The sequence below is a fragment of the Dendronephthya gigantea genome, unplaced genomic scaffold, assembly GCF_004324835.1.
Source record: "Dendronephthya gigantea isolate DGI-Jeju-01 unplaced genomic scaffold, DenGig_1.0 000010F, whole genome shotgun sequence".
In the NCBI taxonomy this organism is placed as follows: Eukaryota; Metazoa; Cnidaria; class Anthozoa; order Malacalcyonacea; family Nephtheidae; genus Dendronephthya; species Dendronephthya gigantea.
The window spans coordinates 1,030,433-1,049,499 of record NW_021163020.1 but is presented as its reverse complement, the minus strand read 5'-3'; the positions used below and the strand labels follow the sequence as shown (position 1 = coordinate 1,049,499).

Here is a 19,067-nt window from a genome sequence, read left to right as displayed (position 1 = left end):
CCGAGAGCTGGTTAAAACTAACATATTTTTATAGCAAGAGAGTATTTAAGAGATCGTTACTATCTTCAGCTTGCTTTCTGATTGGTCGACTGTTAGGTAAACTTGACCTAAGTTTTGAGTTTGCTCACGTGCAGTACGTTGTTTTGTCGCTTGTTTAACCAAAACATTTTATTGTTTTGGGTTTCTTTAACGCTAATGTTGAAAAACAGATTGGTATAATATAGTCACCCCATTCGTGTGGTAGTCATATAATTATATATACACCTAAAGGTTTATGTAATCAACTCTATGTAAATATATACACACAATGTGATAGGCGTATTGAACCATCACTCGACCTGGTGTAAGAAATGAAATTTTATAAAATATTTTATAACAAATTTTTGACATATTTTGCTCAATAACAAAATTCTGCCGAGGCAGCGGTTTTTCCTCTTCACTCAATTGACCGAATCAGGTTGATCCAGAGCTCTTCTTTCTGAAAGCTCCTTAACGGCCTTGGGGCTGGTTGAATTAAACTCCTTAACTACATTTGGCATAGTTAAATCCTAGTTAACTCGTGACTCTGATTGGCCAATTCTGTCCTTAACTACAGTTAAAAGTTGACTTTTTTACTTCATATCATTTCCTTTGCAGATGATCCGATGGACAGAACGGAACAGATCCATAAGATACCAACCCCGCCATCTTCTCGACCTTCTTCGTTACGAAGGCCCCGGACAAGGTTTGTCACCAAGCTGGTAAACCAAGACATCCAACATTCTGGGAAACTTTTTCCCGATCAAAATACCCAAAACGCCGAACTTAATGAGCATGAAACTAACTTACAAAAGTACAAAATTCTTCCAGCTATCGGATCGTCCGATTGTCTACGAAATAATCTTACTGACAGTTGCAACATGGACGACAGAATGTCTGAAAAACAACCTGCCAGGGATAATAAATCTAAGAGATGCTCTTCTCGTGGTTCTTCTGCGAAATTAAATAATACAAATGATGGGTGCCAAGTTTTTGCCGATAATGGAGATTCATCCCATTGTAATGTTGATGAAAATCAGTTGCAGATTGCTGTAAGGTTACCCGATGGAAGCAGACATGAAACTTGTTTTAAGAGTTCCAATACATTATTAGATGTGCTTCGATATTTCAGGGATAGTTCGCTAAATGATGAAACAATTCCTAGAAACTTCGAATTTGTAACGTCTGAAGTGCCACGACACATTTTCTCAAACTTTAAAATTACATTGCGCGAAGCTGGAATAATGACACGAACTTTGCTCTATCTTAGGGAAGTCGATACAGACTAGTTGTACCTTACTTAAGTTTATAGCGACGTTTATTTGATGATAACAAAATGCTGTAATGTTAACCTATACACCGTTATATTTCTTGTTAAGGTATTTATGTAATAAGATAATTTATCTTTGAAAGTTTGATCGCACAATCTGAAATTGCAGTAAAAGAATAGGCTGCAGGGGTCGGTTGTTCTAAAGGTTGATGAAGTTATCCACTGGATAGGGATTATTTCAAACGTTAAAAAATCCTCACCACTTGGGTTAAAGCAAATCTTTACATCAATTTTTTTAATCGCTTGTTTACAAAGTTGAATATTTTTTCCACATTTTAGTTGGCATTAGTTTCAGTTGAACAATACAGAAAAACATAGTTTCATTATATTGGAGCTGACATGACGTACTGAAATTCAAGTTGATTTCCGGTTGCAAGATGGCGACCATTTTGTGCAGAAATGTTTTTCGTATAAATATAAAGCCAGTTTCAGTCAGAGTTTTGCCTCAGCTGTCACGGTTGTTATCAGAGAGTACCGGAAAAGTTGCAGCATTTGATGACCCTCGTGTTCAGCTTTTGTTGAAGAGAATTACTGGGAGAAATTTGGACAAAGTTCTTGCTAGCAGGCATGAACGAGGTGTTGGATTGCCGTCGTATAAACTGTTAACTAATGAGGAATTATCACTGGTTTGTATTGTCTTGGTTTCATATGTTTGCATTTGGTTTAAATCTTCCAGTCATTGTTTAGAAATTGCGATTAGTTTAGTATCAGGCAGTATTAAAGGACTAGGTTTACTTTAGGGCAGTGTGATCATTGTAATATATTAAAATGTACTGAGATGTATTTCATAAATGACTTCCTGATGCACGCATACAGGCTGAAAAGGAAATTGAAAAAGAAGCTGAGAAATATCTTGAAATGCCTGCAATAATGGAGGAAAGGAAGGACTCTAACATTGTGTTAGAAAGCAGACCAGATCTTGAAGGATATTCAGAATGCAATATTGTTTTCACTGATATCAGTCAAGGCACAAATAACAGGGTACGCTTTCTTTGTATTAACAAGATCAGATCCGTTCTCATTTTAGTGAGAATTTAGCATCTTAATCTCTTAAGATGAAAAGAAATTATGCTGGAAAAACAGCGTAATTACGTTTTACACAAACGCAATATGTTAATAAAACGGATACCTTTGGATACATTTTCTTCTAAAGCAATTGATTTTAGGATCGACGCATCGTTGTGCGCGAATCGAATGGCGGGCTTCGTGAAGCACGCTGGGAAGAGAGAGACAGAATGAATTTCTTGTTTTTCCAAAGAGAAGGTCAGAGTTACAAAATGCCTCGTGTACTGGAAGATGAAAATATGCAGGTTTGTGCTTTCAATTAAACAGAGACAAAAGTTTTAGGTTCGACTCTTATTCCGCATGTTATTCTTGCAGAATGCGTTCAACAGAGATGGTCACGTTGGTATCTTAGATTTAGTTTGCGTTCAGTGTGAAGCCGATTCTGCAGAATATATCAAGGTAAGCCTGCAAAACACGCCTAATTTGAACGTTTTGTTGTCTAAGACGTAATGTAGCGACGATCTTTATTGTGAAGAACGTTATTTTAGGTACATCAGCGAACGTATGAGGATATAAACAGAACCAGATCGTTTGACCTTCTTCGTTCAACTAGACATTTTGGAGGCTTGGTTTACTACCTTACCAAGCAGAAAATACTGACTTGGCTCTTGGTTGACATTCTAAAGAGAGATCTGTAAGAAACCACACGATAATACCAATTATTGGTTCTATTCCTAAGGAATAAAACCCTTATCTTTGGGCTACTGATCGCTAACAATGCATATACTGCTTCGTGGTTGCTAGGCTTCATTTCACACACATAAAACACACAGTTTAAGTCACCGCATTTTCCTACAGACTACAGTTTTACAACTTTAAACCCTCCAATATGAGGTGTATGTTTAGTGGTTTATGGAATCCTAATACTATAAGTTTCCTTTAGTATTTCCGACGCTTGTGATGTTATTCAACTATTTCACATACTTCATCCTGATTCAAAAAGTGCAGCGATTGCCAGACAGGAGGGGTTAGGAGGACTGGATTTAATTAAGGTTGGTAGTTTAGCTCTTTCATGGTTTACAAGAAGTCCATCTTTTGACATTTTTATTGGTTCAACACAAGGTTTACCTCGAAGCTGAAGGCCCTCGTGGCTTACTCCAATTTCTGGAGGATGATAAAAAGACCATAAAATCAACGTGACATGCAGTAATGAATGACTGACTACTGTGTTGGTGAATAACGGCGCGTTGATGGGTTTCAGTTCTCGCAAAACACTTGGTCGACCTAGGGCTAACATGCTTCAAGAAAGAACACAAGTTGTATAGCCTCATATGTGCATTTTTTTTGTAACGTAAGGCTAGACGAAGTACGAGCCATGTCACCAGCATAAACATGTGAGGATGTAATAGCAAGTTGTAGAATTGCTATAGCAAGAGATGTAGAATTGATGTAAATAAGTGGATCTCACTTGTAAAAGAAATTTTCAAATATATCGGCGATGAGGTACCAGCATATCAGCCCGAAATAGCACGTGCGAAATGCCATCTCGCAAAATAATTGGAACAGCACGGGCATAATTTAAATTATTATACACCATTTGTTTACGTTCAGAAAGTACTTGACAAACAGCGAGGGCTCAATCGCGACAGAAATCTTCAATTTATGTGACAACTGAAATTAGTTTAGCTAGGAACAAAGCCTCCTTAAATCATGTAATACCGCTACAGATCAATCGTTTCAGCGGTCATAGCGTCCCAAAACTTTGTTCAGTAGTTCAAACGCTACTTTGCCCAAAAGTCACCGCGCTTATTTGCAAAAGATTCGACTGCCTTGTTCAAGATCGTAGATTTGACATGAAACAAGTGCATTTAACACTTCCAATATTCTGGTTTTGCGAAGACAACCAGTGACGTCTATGTTTCATAGTTTTTTGGACAGCCTCCATTAATAACTCCGTCTCGTAAACACCTGTTAGTTTTGTCTGGTTTAATGTATCTGAAAACGCATCACGCACTGAAGAAACATGGACAAATTCCTCTTCAATCTTCATCTACATTTTGTAAAATACAATACAATTTTCGCGTACTTTTCCCTATAATTTTCTCAACGTTTCCAAAATTTGCATATTTCATTTTGACAAACCATGCATTGAGGACAAAGTGTTTGTGGGCATTTAAACGTCTGGCTTAAGATATTTGCATTCATTAAAAGGCTTTCATGTCTACAACGAATATTCATTACCAGCTAGAGTTTGTTTGCAGGAAAACAGGGTTGTCAAGACGCTAAAAACTGAAATTCGAGGACGAAGGATTCAGAAATAACTGAATATAGTTTCGCGTTAAGTTGCCTTGACATTCTGTGGACGTTGAGAAAGTGGAAAATTTTGCAAACGCATTTAAATCGGACAAGAATGGATGCAGATGACAGGGACGTCGTCGTTGACTCGATGTACGAGGTCGATCTGGAGTCTCCTGAAGAAGTGGATGTGGACTTTGGTTATCACTCAATAGGCAGGAATATTGAAGTAAGCCACTTTGTAGGCTATTTGTCAATCTTCCATATAGTTTGTTTACTGTAGTCAATAAGTGATTTCGTTTCAACTGCAATCTGAAGCGGTTCTTTTAATCATAATTTATGTATCCCTATGACATCGGGTGCTTTGATAAAAATATATTTGTACTTTGATGAAAATGTATTTTTGGAACTACGATGGGGAACAACAAGTCACAAGATAAAGGAAGCATGCATAGCCTTTCTTTTTTGTTTACGTAGTAACGAGGGCTCTTGGCAACCAGCCGAGTCCAAGTTTCGTTCATTTTATGCTGCAAACCTTCATTAGTTATCATCTCAGTCTCTCAGACACAGATTTTCATGGAAAATAGAACTTTAAAACTTCCACTTTCCAGCTTTTGGACAGAAAATGCGTAGGCTAGGCAAACTAAACTGAGTTATAAGTCACGTGTAATTACTTCAGTCAATAGAGACACTTTTAACATCAAACTGAAAGTTGTTATCAGAGAGGTGTTTACGTTTATTCTGGCTTTTAATGGTGAGATCGATTAACAAAATATTTCAGACGACGCACACGTTTTTGAGTTGATTCTCTCATCCTGTTAAGGAGCGTGATTAATGATTGCATGTGGGTGATGTTAAAAAATGACATATTAAAATGAGTTACTTATCAGTCAGTGAATATTTGATTTAAACCTTAACTTTGCCTTTTTATATTTTTACCTATTTTGTTTTCTGAATCATCGTAAGTAGCTATTGTTTACTGAACGAAGAATACCTACTTTGATCCTTGTGTATTTTCCGGTGACGCTAACCACAGTCAAAGATTGATTACCCAAAGATTATGTTCAATTGTCCCCTGGGATTAGTGATATTTAGATTTCCCGATTGGCTTCAAAAACGATACGTTACACTCAACCCCTAGTTAAAGAAACTTAATGCCTTTACATACATTGTAATTTGATTTGCATGGGAATACGCTTAACTTAGGCCAGTTTCGTTTGCTAAGACAACTTTTAAGATCTGCTTGCCGTCAGATAGTTCACGGACACAACCAGACTTGTTTATGAGCAAAAGTTTTAGCAGGTACCCAAATATACCCAGCGATACCTTCAAGGTGAGAGAAACTAAGTTTTCAAATTCATTGTTGTTTGGAATACTTGCTAGGCATTTATTTGTAAAAGAAGATAGGACGTGTAGATAATATTATTGTAGCTAATCTTTGACTTTGAAGTTTGACTGCGCTCTCTCTCTCTTACCGTTATTTGCGGAATGGTTTCGACTTCGATCTTTTCAGTTCAATTATAATTGCATGGCCGTGGGCATATGATTCATAAACAAATCAATATTTTCAATATCATCGTAATGTTCCAGCCACAACATACCGTTTTTAGATTTAATTGGGGGCATTTATTACGATTAGAAATTGATATCGCTAAATATTCTAAACAAAACTACGAAAGTAAAATTCTATTCAAAAATCTTTGATTCTCGATCAGTGACTTCAGGCTGGCTGTATTCACCGCTGAGGCGGCGAAATATCTATAGGTTTAAACGATATCTAATGCTTTTGACTGCGTATATTCTTATATGCATTTAAGATTTAAGCTGCGCATTTAAGATTTGAGCTGTAGCCTGTAGAGTTTGTAACATTGATTTATGATTCCCATTTTTTCGGCGTTCGAAACAATTTTGGAATGTAAATTGCAACATCACCAAAAAAATTATCCACAATTATAATTTTGATTTGGACATTTTACTCATGGATATTTAACAAATATTATGCAATAAAATCAATCTTCTAATCATTTGATGAACAGTTTTTGTGCATAAATTCATAGCCAAATTGGTTGATAAAAAGGAAAATTATTACAAAACGCTCGTCTCGCATGACATTTGAACGAGGTCATGCGCGTCATGTTTCCATGGTAACCTACCTGCGGGACCATTAGCGTGGCGTCCTTTCGCGGACGCGTGGGGGTCGTACGCTTCGATTACACAAGTCAGATTGCTTGCGGAAAGTGTTTTGCAAATTGTCGAGGATTTGTGCCGTTTTTCGTGTCCGAACGCTGTAAATTGTTTGGGCTTACATGCTGTTGTATGTTCGTTGCCTCTCGGAGGATTTATTGACCTTTGCGAGGCAGGATTTGCGGTAAAATTTGCGGTCTCGTTGCGGATTGTTGCAGTACCTGCACTCTTGTGTTGTGTTGATAACGAAGACAAAGAGTTGTAAACTTTTTCACTGATACAATCAGGAAAGCCGAAGGTCAACCATGAGCTACCACGACTCGAGAAATGCATATTCTACAACTTACGAGTCACGATTGCCTGGCGTTATAAAGGTTTCCTGTTTATCATTTTTAAAAAATAATGAACGTTTACTATTTTAAATTGTAGGAATATTCTGATACATTTTCGAACACAATTTGCTACAATATTGTGACAAATATTATTCCAATTTTAACCACTTTTTTGTTTATTTTGAACAGAAGCTAGAGGAACAGCATTTGCAAACAGACGAGAAAGGAAGTCACGTAGGGAAGGCTTATGTACCTAGTAAAATTCGCGATATTGTGACAAAATCAATATCAACCTCCGAGCAAAAAATGGCCTCGGGAAGCCTTTCTGACGAGAAACGTGGTTTGGAAAACGAAGTTAGTCGATTAGAAGATCTACTGTCTTCAACTAGGGCAGAGAGAGATGAGATATCGTCGAAATATTTAGCAGTAAGTGAGCGAGTAAGTATAGATCTAGAGCTATCATTCTCGAAGAGGATCCAAGCCAAGCGCTAAATGTTTACTTTGAGGAGCTAGTTGCTTTTGTGCAGCACACGTGTTTACTTAACTCCTTTTCTTCTTTAATTTATTCTAACACCTGACGATCGTCGATTGGTGTAAAATACTTCCTACGGTATTGACAATTAGTCACGTATTATATATTGAAATATCAATTATTTACTATTTTCAATTTGGACTTAAAAATAGATATTGAAATTAAATTTAGATGAGTAGTGTACATTGCCAGGTGTTTTCAAATTACGTGCTGCCAACAATTGGAATCAAATATCCACTGTATTCTAAACAGCTAAAAGATGCTGTAGGAGATAAGTTTCAAATGCCTGTTTCTTACAATCCAATCTGTCAGACCTGAATCTATTCCTGCCAGGACTTTGAATATAATTGTGTTCATCTGTGGTTAAACAACTACCTAAAATGCACCCAAACCTTCCAATATCTCAACCAGAACCTTTGAGTCACCATGAGGCAATTGTTGAATGCAATTTCCTTCTAATTTAGCTTAACGAGCATGTTAAAGGTGGAGGAAAAAGCATAAATGCTGCAGATGCAGGAAGTGATAGTCTTGTTCAACAAGTCTCTTACCTACGACACAAGTTGGATGATGAACATGCAAGTTATAAACGAAAGCTTCAAGCATATCAAGATGGACAACAAAGACAAGCACAGTTGATACAAAAACTTCAGGCTAAGGTTTGATATATAATAAAACTACTATATTCTGTCAAAAATGGCACAAATTAGTGCTAAAATACATTAGATGCCTGGTCAAAGTAGTGAATACCTTTAATACAATTTTATGCATACCTTTGCATTGGAATTGTTTTGGGCATTACCAAAACAGGATGTTGAATAATTCCTGTTTAGTCTAAATTCCCAGGTTTATCAGACAAAGTGGTAATGATCTGGTTCAGCACTTTAACAAGAATAACACTTACTTGATCTCTGCACAGATAACTGAATAATTTTTATTTGAATATAATTGGATTGTTTAGGTTTTGCAATACAAAAGAAAATGTGGAGACCTGGAGACTTCAATGACTGAAAAAATTCAGGGAGAAGAGGATGTCAGAAAAAAGGTAATTTCCTTCACTTATGTCCATGTATTTGGATCAAGGCCTATCCATGAGCCCCAGGAAAAATATTTGGGTATAGGCTCTCAATCACCTTCATGAAAAGCACTGCTGGATTTTGAGCAGTCTTGATCCAGCAGGTATTTAGCCTCTCCTATGGATGTAATATTACTATACATCTTGAGTTTCACAGCTAGCACCTTTCAACCACCACACTGGATGAAATTCGTAAGACATTTTTTGACATTAGAAATGACCATCTTTACTAAATCTTCACAGCTACAAGACGCCAATGACTCATTGAGAGAAAAAGAAGCGAAATTGAAAGAAACTGAAGAAGAACATGGCAATGATCTTGAAAACTCGTTGATTCAGTTAGAACAAGAACAACAGAGGTTTGACTTTTTGTTAACAAAGAACCTACCACAACTAGGGTGTTTTAGTTGTCGGAAAGATGATCTTATTTCAGTTATTTGTATAAATATTAAATACATAGGTGTGCAGGTCTTCAACATGTAAACAACATGCTTCGTGAACAACTGGACGATGCGACAGAAGCCAACGAACAGCTGACTTTGGAGGTGCAGAAAATTACCGGAGAATATGAGAAATTGAAGGAGGAGCTTGAATCACGTGATGAAGAGGAGCACGCGTATTTTGCAAATGAGCACAATCGTTTAATGTCATTGTGGCAGACACTAACTTCCTTCCGAAGGCAGTTTAACGAAATGAAATCCGCCACCCAAAAGTAAGGGTCATTTGTTGTACAATTACGTTTTTGCACGCCGGAACCTGTTCAAACCTCGTGTAAGCTTTGCACGCGACCTCAATCCATGAAAGCAGTCTGTAGCGGATTAATGAAAGCATTCATTTTTAATCTTTAGGGATTTGTCAGTCATACGGAGTGAAGTCAACAAATCTGCGCGCACGGTCCAAGGTGCTTGCATGGATCTGGATAAGAACATGAGAAGCCTTGATTCAAATGTCAAACTGGAACTTGAAGAAGAACGCGAGAAGCGGACCAAGGTAAAAAAATCTTCTATTGGCATGAAAGATTTCTTAAACGCATTCTCTGCAAACGTACGTTGTGTTGTCATGGCAACACTGAGAAGGATTTACTCACTTAGAAGAAATTGTTAATGTGGAATATCGGATTTATCCGAACTCCTAAATCACAAATTTTTGTGTCTTTATCTAGGTCGAATTTTTGCTGCAACGAAAGATTCAAGATTTTACTGATCTGCAAACACAATACGCCAATGATATTGACGCTTATAATAAAAGGTACAGAATGGTTAATGAGGGACTATGTCTCGAACGATAGGATAGATTAAGTTTCCAGATTCAACGAATCAGAATTTTTTGTGTTTAGGATTCAAGAACTGGAAAACGAGAAGAACAGCAGAGATTCGTTGCTAAAAGAAAAAGACACTGATGTCACGATCTTGAAGTCACAGATTCAATCCCTGGTTCGTATGAAATTCGGTGTTTTCAAATAAGGCAATACTAAAACAACCCCATTCAGCCTGACTCTTCTACGCCAACGAGGCTCTGCATTAGCAACTGGGGACTATTGATAGTTAATGAGATTTAATTCGTTTCAGGAAACTGGTATTGCAACGAAGACTGAGGAATGGGAGGTGCAAACAGAGTTCAGTCAAGCTGCTATGCGCGAGGAAACAGAACTTCTTTCAAACACGTTGAAAGAAGTGGCAAAGGCAATCCTTAGAGACACAGAAGATACCGGAAAGTTTGTTGACGGAAGAAGTAAAGGTTAGCCGTTTGAGCACAAATCAGAAATAAATAGAAATAACTGAATGAAGAAAGATAATTGATGTTCATTTTCTTGTCATAATATAGGCGATAGTCTTGATGAATCTTTTACAGCCGAGGCCGTTGAATTGTTCGAGGAACTACCAACGACAATTGCTCGAAGAAGTCCTTCGCCATCCCGAGCGGCACAGATGCGCTCGTTGTCTCCCGTGCGCGCTCGGTCACCGGCGGTTGCCGATAACACTTTGGCTATGGTCCAATCTGCCATCCACAAACGCGGTCTACAGGTGCAGGTAAGTTGACCAGGGTGTATCTCCTTGCGCCTGCGGTATATTTTATCTTTGCGAAAAATATATAGGCATGTATTAGTTTGAAATCTGACGAGTATACTGTTGTTCAAAGAGAACCAGATTAAGGTTATTTAAGGGCTGATACTTATCGGATTACCGTGTTCAAGTATGTGATAGAAAGTCGAAGTATAATACTTGGCTTTAAAGGATATACCTGTAAAGGATCTACAGTGCTGTTTCTCGATGAACCTTTGTAAGAGCTTGTCAAATTACTTTTGTGTTTTCCACTGTCCACATACGTTGCTTGATAGGGTGAAAAATTTCATTCGATTTCTTCAGAAAATGAAAGCAGTTGCTGACGCTGCCAAAGACTCCGCTAACGAGAGTAAAAAGCAGCTGGAATTTAGTGAAGATGAGCGAAGAAAATTGGAGAAAAATCTTAACGCAGTGCGAGAAGAGCTCGATACAACGTGAGTATATGAAATTATGTTATGCTAAGGTACCGCATCTGTTTTTAAACAATATTCGTTCTGTGTAGAAAATACAAGGTTAACGAACTGCAGACAGAAAAAGAAAGATTCCGAGGTCACGCTGAGAATTTGGAAGTGGATAAAACGAACGTAGAGAAAACTCGTCAAAAATTACAGGAGGAATTGGATGACGTTTGCAACGAGATTGATAAACTGAAAGCGGCGAATGTTGAGCTGCAAAGACAACGAGATAATCTCGAAGATGAAAAGGAAGATTTGGAGCGAGAGTCAGCAAAACTTCAAAAGGAATTGCAGCGATTGCATGGCTTGATTGAGCAGAACGAGGAGAAACACTCGACAATGAAGGAAGAATTTGTTCACACGAAGGAACAACTTTCTAGGTAAGTGTGGATTGTCTGGACTACGCCATCCTCCTGATAAGACTAGCACAGGTGTTGAGTGGAACTTAAAATTAGCAAACTGCAACATAATTGGTAGAAAAAGACGAAAGAAACCTACAATAAGGCTGTACTTAGATGTTGAAGATCTTCCTTTTATTTATTGTATAGATCTGTACTCGATAAGGAGGTCATTGAGCAAGAGAATAACCACATCAAAGAACTTTTGTCCGCTGCTGAACTTCAGAGAGCTGAGTTGGAACTGGACTTGAATAAAATGAGATCAGAGGAAATCGCATTGCGTGACGCTCTGGTAAAACTGCAATCTTTGAACGAAGGTTTAGGTATGTTGTCATTGATTTTGTTTATGGTACTATTATAGTTAATAACGCTCGATTTTGTTAAAAATTTGTTGTGAATCCTTTTAACAATATTGGCTGGGATTAGATACAAAATTGCCGGGAATTCGTTCATGATTTCCTGTCGTTCTTTTTCCAGGCCAAGACAAGATCGAGCTGAACAAAATCATCAAACAAATGGAGTACGAACGTGACTCGTTATGCGAAGAGAAACGAGAACTTGAACAGGAGAAGAACAGCATACGAAATGAACTCATCAAAGCTGAACAAGATAAGATCGATCTAGATACGGAACGTTCGGCAACGGATCAGAAACTAAACATCACTGAGCTAAGCAAAGAGAAGACCGAGCAGGAACTGATCGTAGCTTCTCGTGAACGCTCGGAACTCGGTGAGGCACTGAACCAAGCTTTACGCGAGAAATCGGCAATTTCCGACGATTTGAATCAAACCCGCCGTGAACTTGAGCGGCAGAGTAACAACGTAGGTGGGTAAAGATCCAATGAATTTGGTCAAACTACGACCGCATCTTCTCAGATTTTTTCCATACTATAATAGTCTTATTATAATATTCTTTCTTTTTCTAGTGCGTTTGGCTAAAGAGAAGGAAGAAATTACTCGTGAACGTTCTAATCTGACAGTCCAGGTGACCAGTGGCGAACGAGAAAATCGTGTGTTGGCTGAGAACATGGCGAGCTTGAAGAGCGACAAGGAATCTCTCGAGACAGCGCTGTACGAGACGCAGCAGACCTTAGCAAAACTGGAGTCACGTAAGGAAGCACTCGATGCAGAAAATCAGGAAATAACTTTAGCCAAGGAAGCTCTTGCGGTGGACTTGTGTCGCGTGAAGAAGGAACAGGAGATTGAGCAAGCGCAAACGAGACGTAAACATGAAATGGCTGAGCAGAAATTGGGAAGCACTCTAAACGAGCATGGCTTACAACTGAAGAAGGTTGGCACTCTAGGCGTTTGTTTTTGCCTCACTTTGAATTAAACTCCTGATTTCTAGTTTTCATTGATGAAATAGCAATGAAATTACTTTTTTATGACAATTTTGATATCTTTTTTGTGAAGACGGAAGGAGAGATTCGAAGAAGAACGAGCCCAAATGAGACGGGAGAAAGAAAACATCATCGCTCAACTACAACAAGAAAAGGAAGCAGCTTTGAAACGGTCCAATGAGGAGAAAGAAGAAGTTGCTTCGAAACTTGAACGGGAGAGGGCAAATCTCGTGAACGAAATTGCTCTGATTCAAAAAGAGCGCGACGAACAATTACTCATGGCTGAAAGTGAGAAACAGGAGGAACTTCATGTTGCAGCGAACGAGAAGTCAGCGTTAGTTGAGAAACTGAAGAATCACGAAGAGAACTTGGCGGCCAGTAATATTGAGAATGACAGACTTAAACGAGAGTCTTTCACTCGGGCTGAACAAGATAAGGTAAATGAATTATCCATTGTCTTTCTTGTGTGACCGTTCTAACTTTGTTTGTTGAACACTGTTGAACTTTTAAGAAATTTCTCTCCAGCACACTATAGGCACACTCCAACAAGAGGTGAAGAATCTGAAAAGCAGATACGAGGATTCAAAGTAAGTCAACAGTCGTCAACAACTGTTCATATAAATTTACCATTGTCTGCTTTCGTGCGATCTGAAATTTCTAGTCCTAACACAGCAAGGGTATGAAAGCTCAGATTGTTTTGTTTATTATCTCGCCGACTGTGTGCTGAGTAACGAATTTGTTTTCATATTTTTCTTTTAATAGTAAGGTAAACACAACAGAGAAAAACAACTTAAAGACCCAGGTTCAAGACCTGACAAAGTCCAAAGAAAACAACGTTCGCGAGATTGGTGAACTCAAGCTCCAATTAAAACTCGTGGAGGAAACACGTGACAACATTCGTCGGGAGCTCATCGACTCTCAACGGAAGATCCGAGAAGGTGACGAAGTTCGTGAAGTTGCACGAAAAGAGCTTATCGATTTGAAACGACAGTTAAAAGACAGCGATCGTGAAAAAGATGCGGTGCAAACAACAGCTAATGAACTAAGAGGTAATGGTAATGACAGTCAATGAGCTACATTAGGAGTTTTTCATTTTCTGCCATTTGGAAGGGGCATTTTCTGCAATATAAGACTGGGGAAATCGTACGTGGTATTAGGATAAGGGGTGATACAACTGGGGATAGTTTAGGACGTGAGTGTTAATTAGATGTTGTGTGAGGGTTTCGACTTTCGGAATTTGATTCGAGAGTTCTTGTAACCTCAGGTAAAGTGAAAAAATCGGAGGCTGAGAAGACCAATATTCGTCGAAAGCTTGATGAAACCATTCAAAAGATGAACACGTTGGACGAGGCGAAGAACGCGCTTCAAAAAGAAGTTGGTGATTTACGAAGCAGCCTGAGAGAGGTCGAGAAAGCAAGATTGGAAGCCAGAAGGGAACTACAGCAAGTTCACAACCAGGTTAGTGATGGACTGAAAGGAATTTCTTTTTTTTTCCAATCCTTCTAACCCCATCTATTTCCAGGTGAAATTATTGGATGGTGAATGTCTCAAAAATAAGAAAGAACTCGCTGACCTTAAAGATCATCTTGCCAAAGAAGAGCAACTCCTTGAGGAATGTCGTCGTGATAACATGACTGTCAAACAACGTCTGGCAGATACAGAAAACTCAAAGGAAACAGCAACGCGCGAAGTAATCCTGTTAAAACGCAGACTCTCCGAACTTGACGAGGAGATGAGAGGCAAAGAAAAGGAGTTTCAGACAAACATTGAAGCACTTCGTAAAGCCGAACAGAAAGCGGCTGAAAAAGTTCACAACCTCGAGAATCTTTTGGAGAATACGAATCAAGACTTAAGTGATCAGAAGTTGAAGTACTCAGGTGCGGAGGGACGAATCGCTGGCCTGGAAGCACAGCTGGCTCGTTCGGAAGGCGCGAAGAATGACGTTGAAGTGAAATTGGCAAACCTGCACTCAACATTGAGGAGGACACTTGGTATTCGAGCCGGAGGAAATGGGTAAGAAATAGAATTGACTAACATGTGTAATGTAGGCACTCACATGAAAAGTTGCTGAAAAGTCTTGTTCTTCCTTGAGTAATTAGATAGAGTTTTCAATAATTGTTTTAGGTCACCATCACCGGTACGCAGTACCAGTCCCCGTCGCAAAGGATTCCGACGAAGCCGAGGAGCTGATCAAAGCACAGAGAAAGAGATCGACGAAGGAGACTCTTCGCCTCCGACCCGTTCGCTTTCGCCTGTCCGTCGGCTATCTCCGAGCAAAGCCGGTGAGATCCTTTCCGAAATCGACCCGGAAACAGTGCGTGTTGCTTTGCGCGACTTTGCGCAACAGCTGAAAGATACCGCGCGGGAGAAGGAGGAGGCTGAGGCGAGAGTGGGACAACTACAACGAGCATTGACTGATGTTGAAGAAGATCGGGCTCGTATTGAAGGAAGATTACAAGCTCTTCAGAAGTCGCTTGGTGATTCCGACGAAGGTGGAGTAGCTACCAATTTCTTGTCTTTTTTGCGATACATGCATGACCTTTATATCTTTCATTTATTATGATATCATTTTCGTCTGTTCTATCTGGAATAACCACCTCCAGCAAAGCACTGGTCTGGCCATTACATAAATCTAAATATTACATTTTCAGGCCGGCGATCGCTAGACAGTCGTCTCAGCAGCGCCCAGACAGCACTCAGCATGCAGGAGGAAACAATCCGTCGCCTGGAGCGTGATCGCAAGGGACTGCACGAGAAGATCGAGGCATTGGAAGAAGGCCTGGGGCAAGCCGAGGATGATCGAAGGCAACAGAAAGAAAGAGTGATGAGATTGCAACAAAGTGAAGCAAAGAGTGAGCAAGAGAAAGAGGCGATGAGAGTACAGATTGAAAATGCTGAGTCAAGAATTACGAAAATTGAGCTTAAAAAGCGATCTCTTGAAGGTATGGCTTTAAATATTTTCATATAGTTTGTTTTAGGGAGATACAATAGCTTATGTATGTGAAAGAAGCTACTAAGAAACTACAATAATTTGTGTGTACGATCTTTTGAGAAACGCTAATTCTGAAATGATTAAACAGCAATCCCGTCTCTTCCGTCTCAGGCGATGTATCCCGACTTCGAATGCAAGCTGCTGAAAGCGATGCAGAGAAACAAGCTATGAGAGAACGTATCGACGCTTTACTCAGATCTCAACAAGATCTCGAATCCAAAACAACGTCACTTCAACTGACTGTGGATCGACTCACGCTTGCTCTCGCGAAAACAGAAGAAGAAGAAGCCAGCTTCCGCGAAAAAGTTTCCGAACTTTCCGTATCCCTAAACGATAGCAACATGACGACCCAGGGTCTACAGGACCGCACACAACAGCTACAGCGGGCGTTAACGAACAGCGAACATGATCGCAAGATAATGCAGGAAAGAATGGAAGCATTGAAAGCAGCCCATCAGGATGGCAAGAATAGGAATCACATGATGGCTGAAAGAATTCAGCAGCTGCAGAATGAAGAGGCAGAGTCTGAGGTATGATTTCATCATTGTAGCAACTTCATTCGAGTGTTCGGTTTGCCTAATAAATTGTCCATTGTATTCCAGGTGAAACGGGTGGAATTGGAAAGTCAGATTCGTCAGTTCCAACAACTGATACAACAACAAAAAGAGAGCGAGGAAGAATTGGTCAATCGTATCGGGAAACTGCAAGACGAGAAGCGCATGCTCCAGGATCGCGTCGCTGGACTTCAGAAAACCTTGGCGCAGGCCGAGCAGGACAAACGAGAACTTGAACGGGCTCAGATCAGAGTTGAGAAGGATAAAAAAGCTCTAAAGAGCACTTTGGAGAAGGTGAATACGTAGTTTCTTCATTGTCTCGTTTGCAGCTTCTTTTATATTTAGCTCTGGTCCATGAAAGACCTCGAAGTCACTGCCTTTAGTACTAGTCATTATAAAGCATGTCCTTCATCGATTTTAAAATAATTCTAGGTCGAACGTGAGCGTCTTGCGACCGATGAAAAGCTTTCTCGTTCTGAGAAGGAGCGAAGCGAAGCAGAAAGATCGTTTGGCTCCGTCGAGAAGGAAAATCAAGATATGCTGACGCAAATTGACGACTTGCAAAATCGATTAGCGGATACTGAAGAGAAATCTGAACGAAAGTAAGATGAGCAAATTCATAGAATTGCTGTGTTAGTTCTCAGAACTGTATCTATCCCTTATTCTGCAAGCATTCTTCTTGGGACACGCGTGAAGTTGCTATTCTGTTGGGTCAAATTGATTTATGAATTTGTTTAAACTTTGTGTGTTGGTCTTTTGATCAGAATTCTCGAGATCGCCGCAAGCCATCGGCAAGAGATCGAGTCTGAAAGTGAACGTTCAAGAGCATGGCAGGCGCAGATGGAGAAAACCACACAAGCTCGTGAACGAGCTTACAAACAGAAGACAAAAGGCCTCGAGGAGCAGGTACGATCCTTATCATCAGCAGAGTTCACTAAGTTTTTTTAATCTTGTTATTGTGTTCACAAATGGTGATTTAACTATCTTTATCATTCGACGGATTGATCAACGTATATTTCCACCAGGTCGCTACATTGAAGGATCAACTGGGTCGCGAACTGCAGAAGAAGCAGCAGTACATCAAACGAACTGCTGCCAAGAACGAGGAAACCAAGGATCTACGTAGTCAGCTCGGGGAATCACTGGTACGAGTGTCTCGTGATACCGCCTATGAGCCCGCAGTCCTTGATGAAGAGACTCGGCGATTGGATGAATCGCTCGAGTACAGGGGTGGATACAGCAGCCGCTCTCCCACTCGACGAACCAAGTCGAGTTCACCAACGGCTGTGAATGTTAGCAAATACAGCACAAGCACCCCAAGCGGAGGAGGCCATCCTGTGTCAGCCGGGGGGAGAAGGGTCGTTGGCAGTACCCCAAGCTCTGTCAGCCCCCTCCGGAAAACAGGCCGTAAACCAACGAGGTAGATGATGAGGTGATGCATGTAACCGAGAGCCTTTTTAGTTGAAAAATAGCGTAGATAGATACCCTGGTTCTCTTTTTAACATGCCATAAAGTAAAAGCCATCGTTGAACTGAAATGAACAGTGGATGTTGAAAATGACACTAGATGTTGATCTATTTTGGCATCAAAATATTGAACACTTGCTGTGTCTAGTCCCCTGCGCTTCTATGAACTAAGCTTTTGATGAAAGAACAGATTGCAGTCCGTATTCATTTCAGTTCAACTGGAGAAGAAGCTGTTTTAGTCGCATTTGTTGATAGTTAAGTTAATACGTAGCATAGGTAAATAAACAATCACGCATTTGTATAATCAGTTTTACTATGATTTTAATCCAACAGTAATATATAGCCTTTTTATTTTATTTTATATATGTGAGTAAATTATTTGTTTTGACAAAGTGTTATACAGTAACTTTTTAGCAAGTGCACGATAGATCGTGAGTGGAGTCTCTTGATGTCCAAAATGATCTGATGAAAGAATTTCTTCAGTTTCAACCAACACGTCATACATTCGTGTATTTATTATAATCATTTTTATAGATTTTTTAAAATTATTGTGTTTGCTTGATTTTGATATCGTTGTTAATTTATTGATAGATCTATAGATTGTGATTTATCTGATAATAAAAATCCTCATCATATCTCAGAGTATTGACATTGTTAGGCCATGCAGGTCTTCATTTTTTACAGACATTCAGCAAAGCATTGTTGATGCCTGGTAAAAATTGCTGCATCATTGAGCGCCAGTATTGATCTTCTCCACTCCGCCTACCTTGATATGAGTGGTCGCGTGAAGAGTCTTGTCATTCGACTGCCACTCTTATTCTTCGTGGTTTTCTATATTGCACAAAAAGCGCACGCGAGGCTGTTCCCACAGTGATATTTTCCCAAATGAGCGAGTGAGAATGACTCAGGTAAAGAAAAAGAAAAAGAGGACCCGAGAAGAGATATTGTCAATCTAACTTCGAAAAAAATGATGAAAAATCTTTAATTTAATCCTACATCGATGGTTCGTTTACCGGTAGAGATCAAAATCTG

At 39.4% G+C, this 19,067-nt stretch overlaps 2 protein-coding genes across 2 annotated transcripts; both read left to right on the top strand.

The window, feature by feature from the left end:
* Positions 1 to 1,725: 1,725 nt before the first annotated feature.
* Positions 1,726 to 3,916, top strand: LOC114518480 (28S ribosomal protein S22, mitochondrial-like). The gene is made up of 7 exons (XM_028538480.1): positions 1,726 to 1,974; positions 2,165 to 2,329; positions 2,515 to 2,658; positions 2,729 to 2,812; positions 2,902 to 3,047; positions 3,297 to 3,405; positions 3,476 to 3,916. Exons 1-7 carry the CDS (start codon positions 1,726 to 1,728, stop codon positions 3,551 to 3,553), a joined length of 975 nt encoding a protein of 324 aa, XP_028394281.1. The 3' UTR covers positions 3,554 to 3,916.
* Positions 3,917 to 4,550: 634 nt separating this feature from the next.
* On the top strand, positions 4,551 to 18,663 carry LOC114518482 (rootletin-like). Its single transcript, XM_028538481.1, has 28 exons — positions 4,551 to 4,877; positions 7,354 to 7,602; positions 8,161 to 8,352; positions 8,655 to 8,738; positions 9,012 to 9,127; positions 9,229 to 9,480; positions 9,617 to 9,758; positions 9,931 to 10,016; positions 10,105 to 10,201; positions 10,337 to 10,505; positions 10,593 to 10,798; positions 11,135 to 11,265; positions 11,334 to 11,666; positions 11,835 to 12,007; positions 12,162 to 12,509; positions 12,610 to 12,974; positions 13,104 to 13,460; positions 13,549 to 13,610; positions 13,786 to 14,072; positions 14,288 to 14,481; positions 14,546 to 15,036; positions 15,148 to 15,515; positions 15,675 to 15,965; positions 16,127 to 16,545; positions 16,618 to 16,863; positions 17,002 to 17,171; positions 17,334 to 17,475; positions 17,595 to 18,663. The coding sequence occupies exons 1-28, from the start codon at positions 4,764 to 4,766 to the stop codon at positions 17,991 to 17,993; spliced, it is 6,483 nt and encodes a 2,160-aa protein (XP_028394282.1). The 5' UTR covers positions 4,551 to 4,763; the 3' UTR covers positions 17,994 to 18,663.
* Positions 18,664 to 19,067: the final 404 nt, after the last annotated feature.

What these genes read in the sequence shown, in the direction of transcription:
- LOC114518480 (XM_028538480.1), top strand. Translation starts at nt 1,726, where the DNA reads ATGGCGACCATTTTGTGCAGAAATGTTTTTCGTATAAATATAAAGCCA. An exon ending in GACATTCTAAAGAGAGATCT is followed by an intron (nt 3,048 to 3,296) that starts GTAAGAAACCAC and finishes AGTTTCCTTTAG; the next exon opens with TATTTCCGACGCTTGTGATG. An exon ending in GAGGACTGGATTTAATTAAG is followed by an intron (nt 3,406 to 3,475) that starts GTTGGTAGTTTA and finishes GTTCAACACAAG; the next exon opens with GTTTACCTCGAAGCTGAAGG.
- LOC114518482 (XM_028538481.1), top strand. Translation starts at nt 4,764, where the DNA reads ATGGATGCAGATGACAGGGACGTCGTCGTTGACTCGATGTACGAGGTC. An exon ending in CGAGAAGAGCTCGATACAAC is followed by an intron (nt 11,266 to 11,333) that starts GTGAGTATATGA and finishes CGTTCTGTGTAG; the next exon opens with AAAATACAAGGTTAACGAAC. An exon ending in ATTCGAGCCGGAGGAAATGG is followed by an intron (nt 15,037 to 15,147) that starts GTAAGAAATAGA and finishes TAATTGTTTTAG; the next exon opens with GTCACCATCACCGGTACGCA.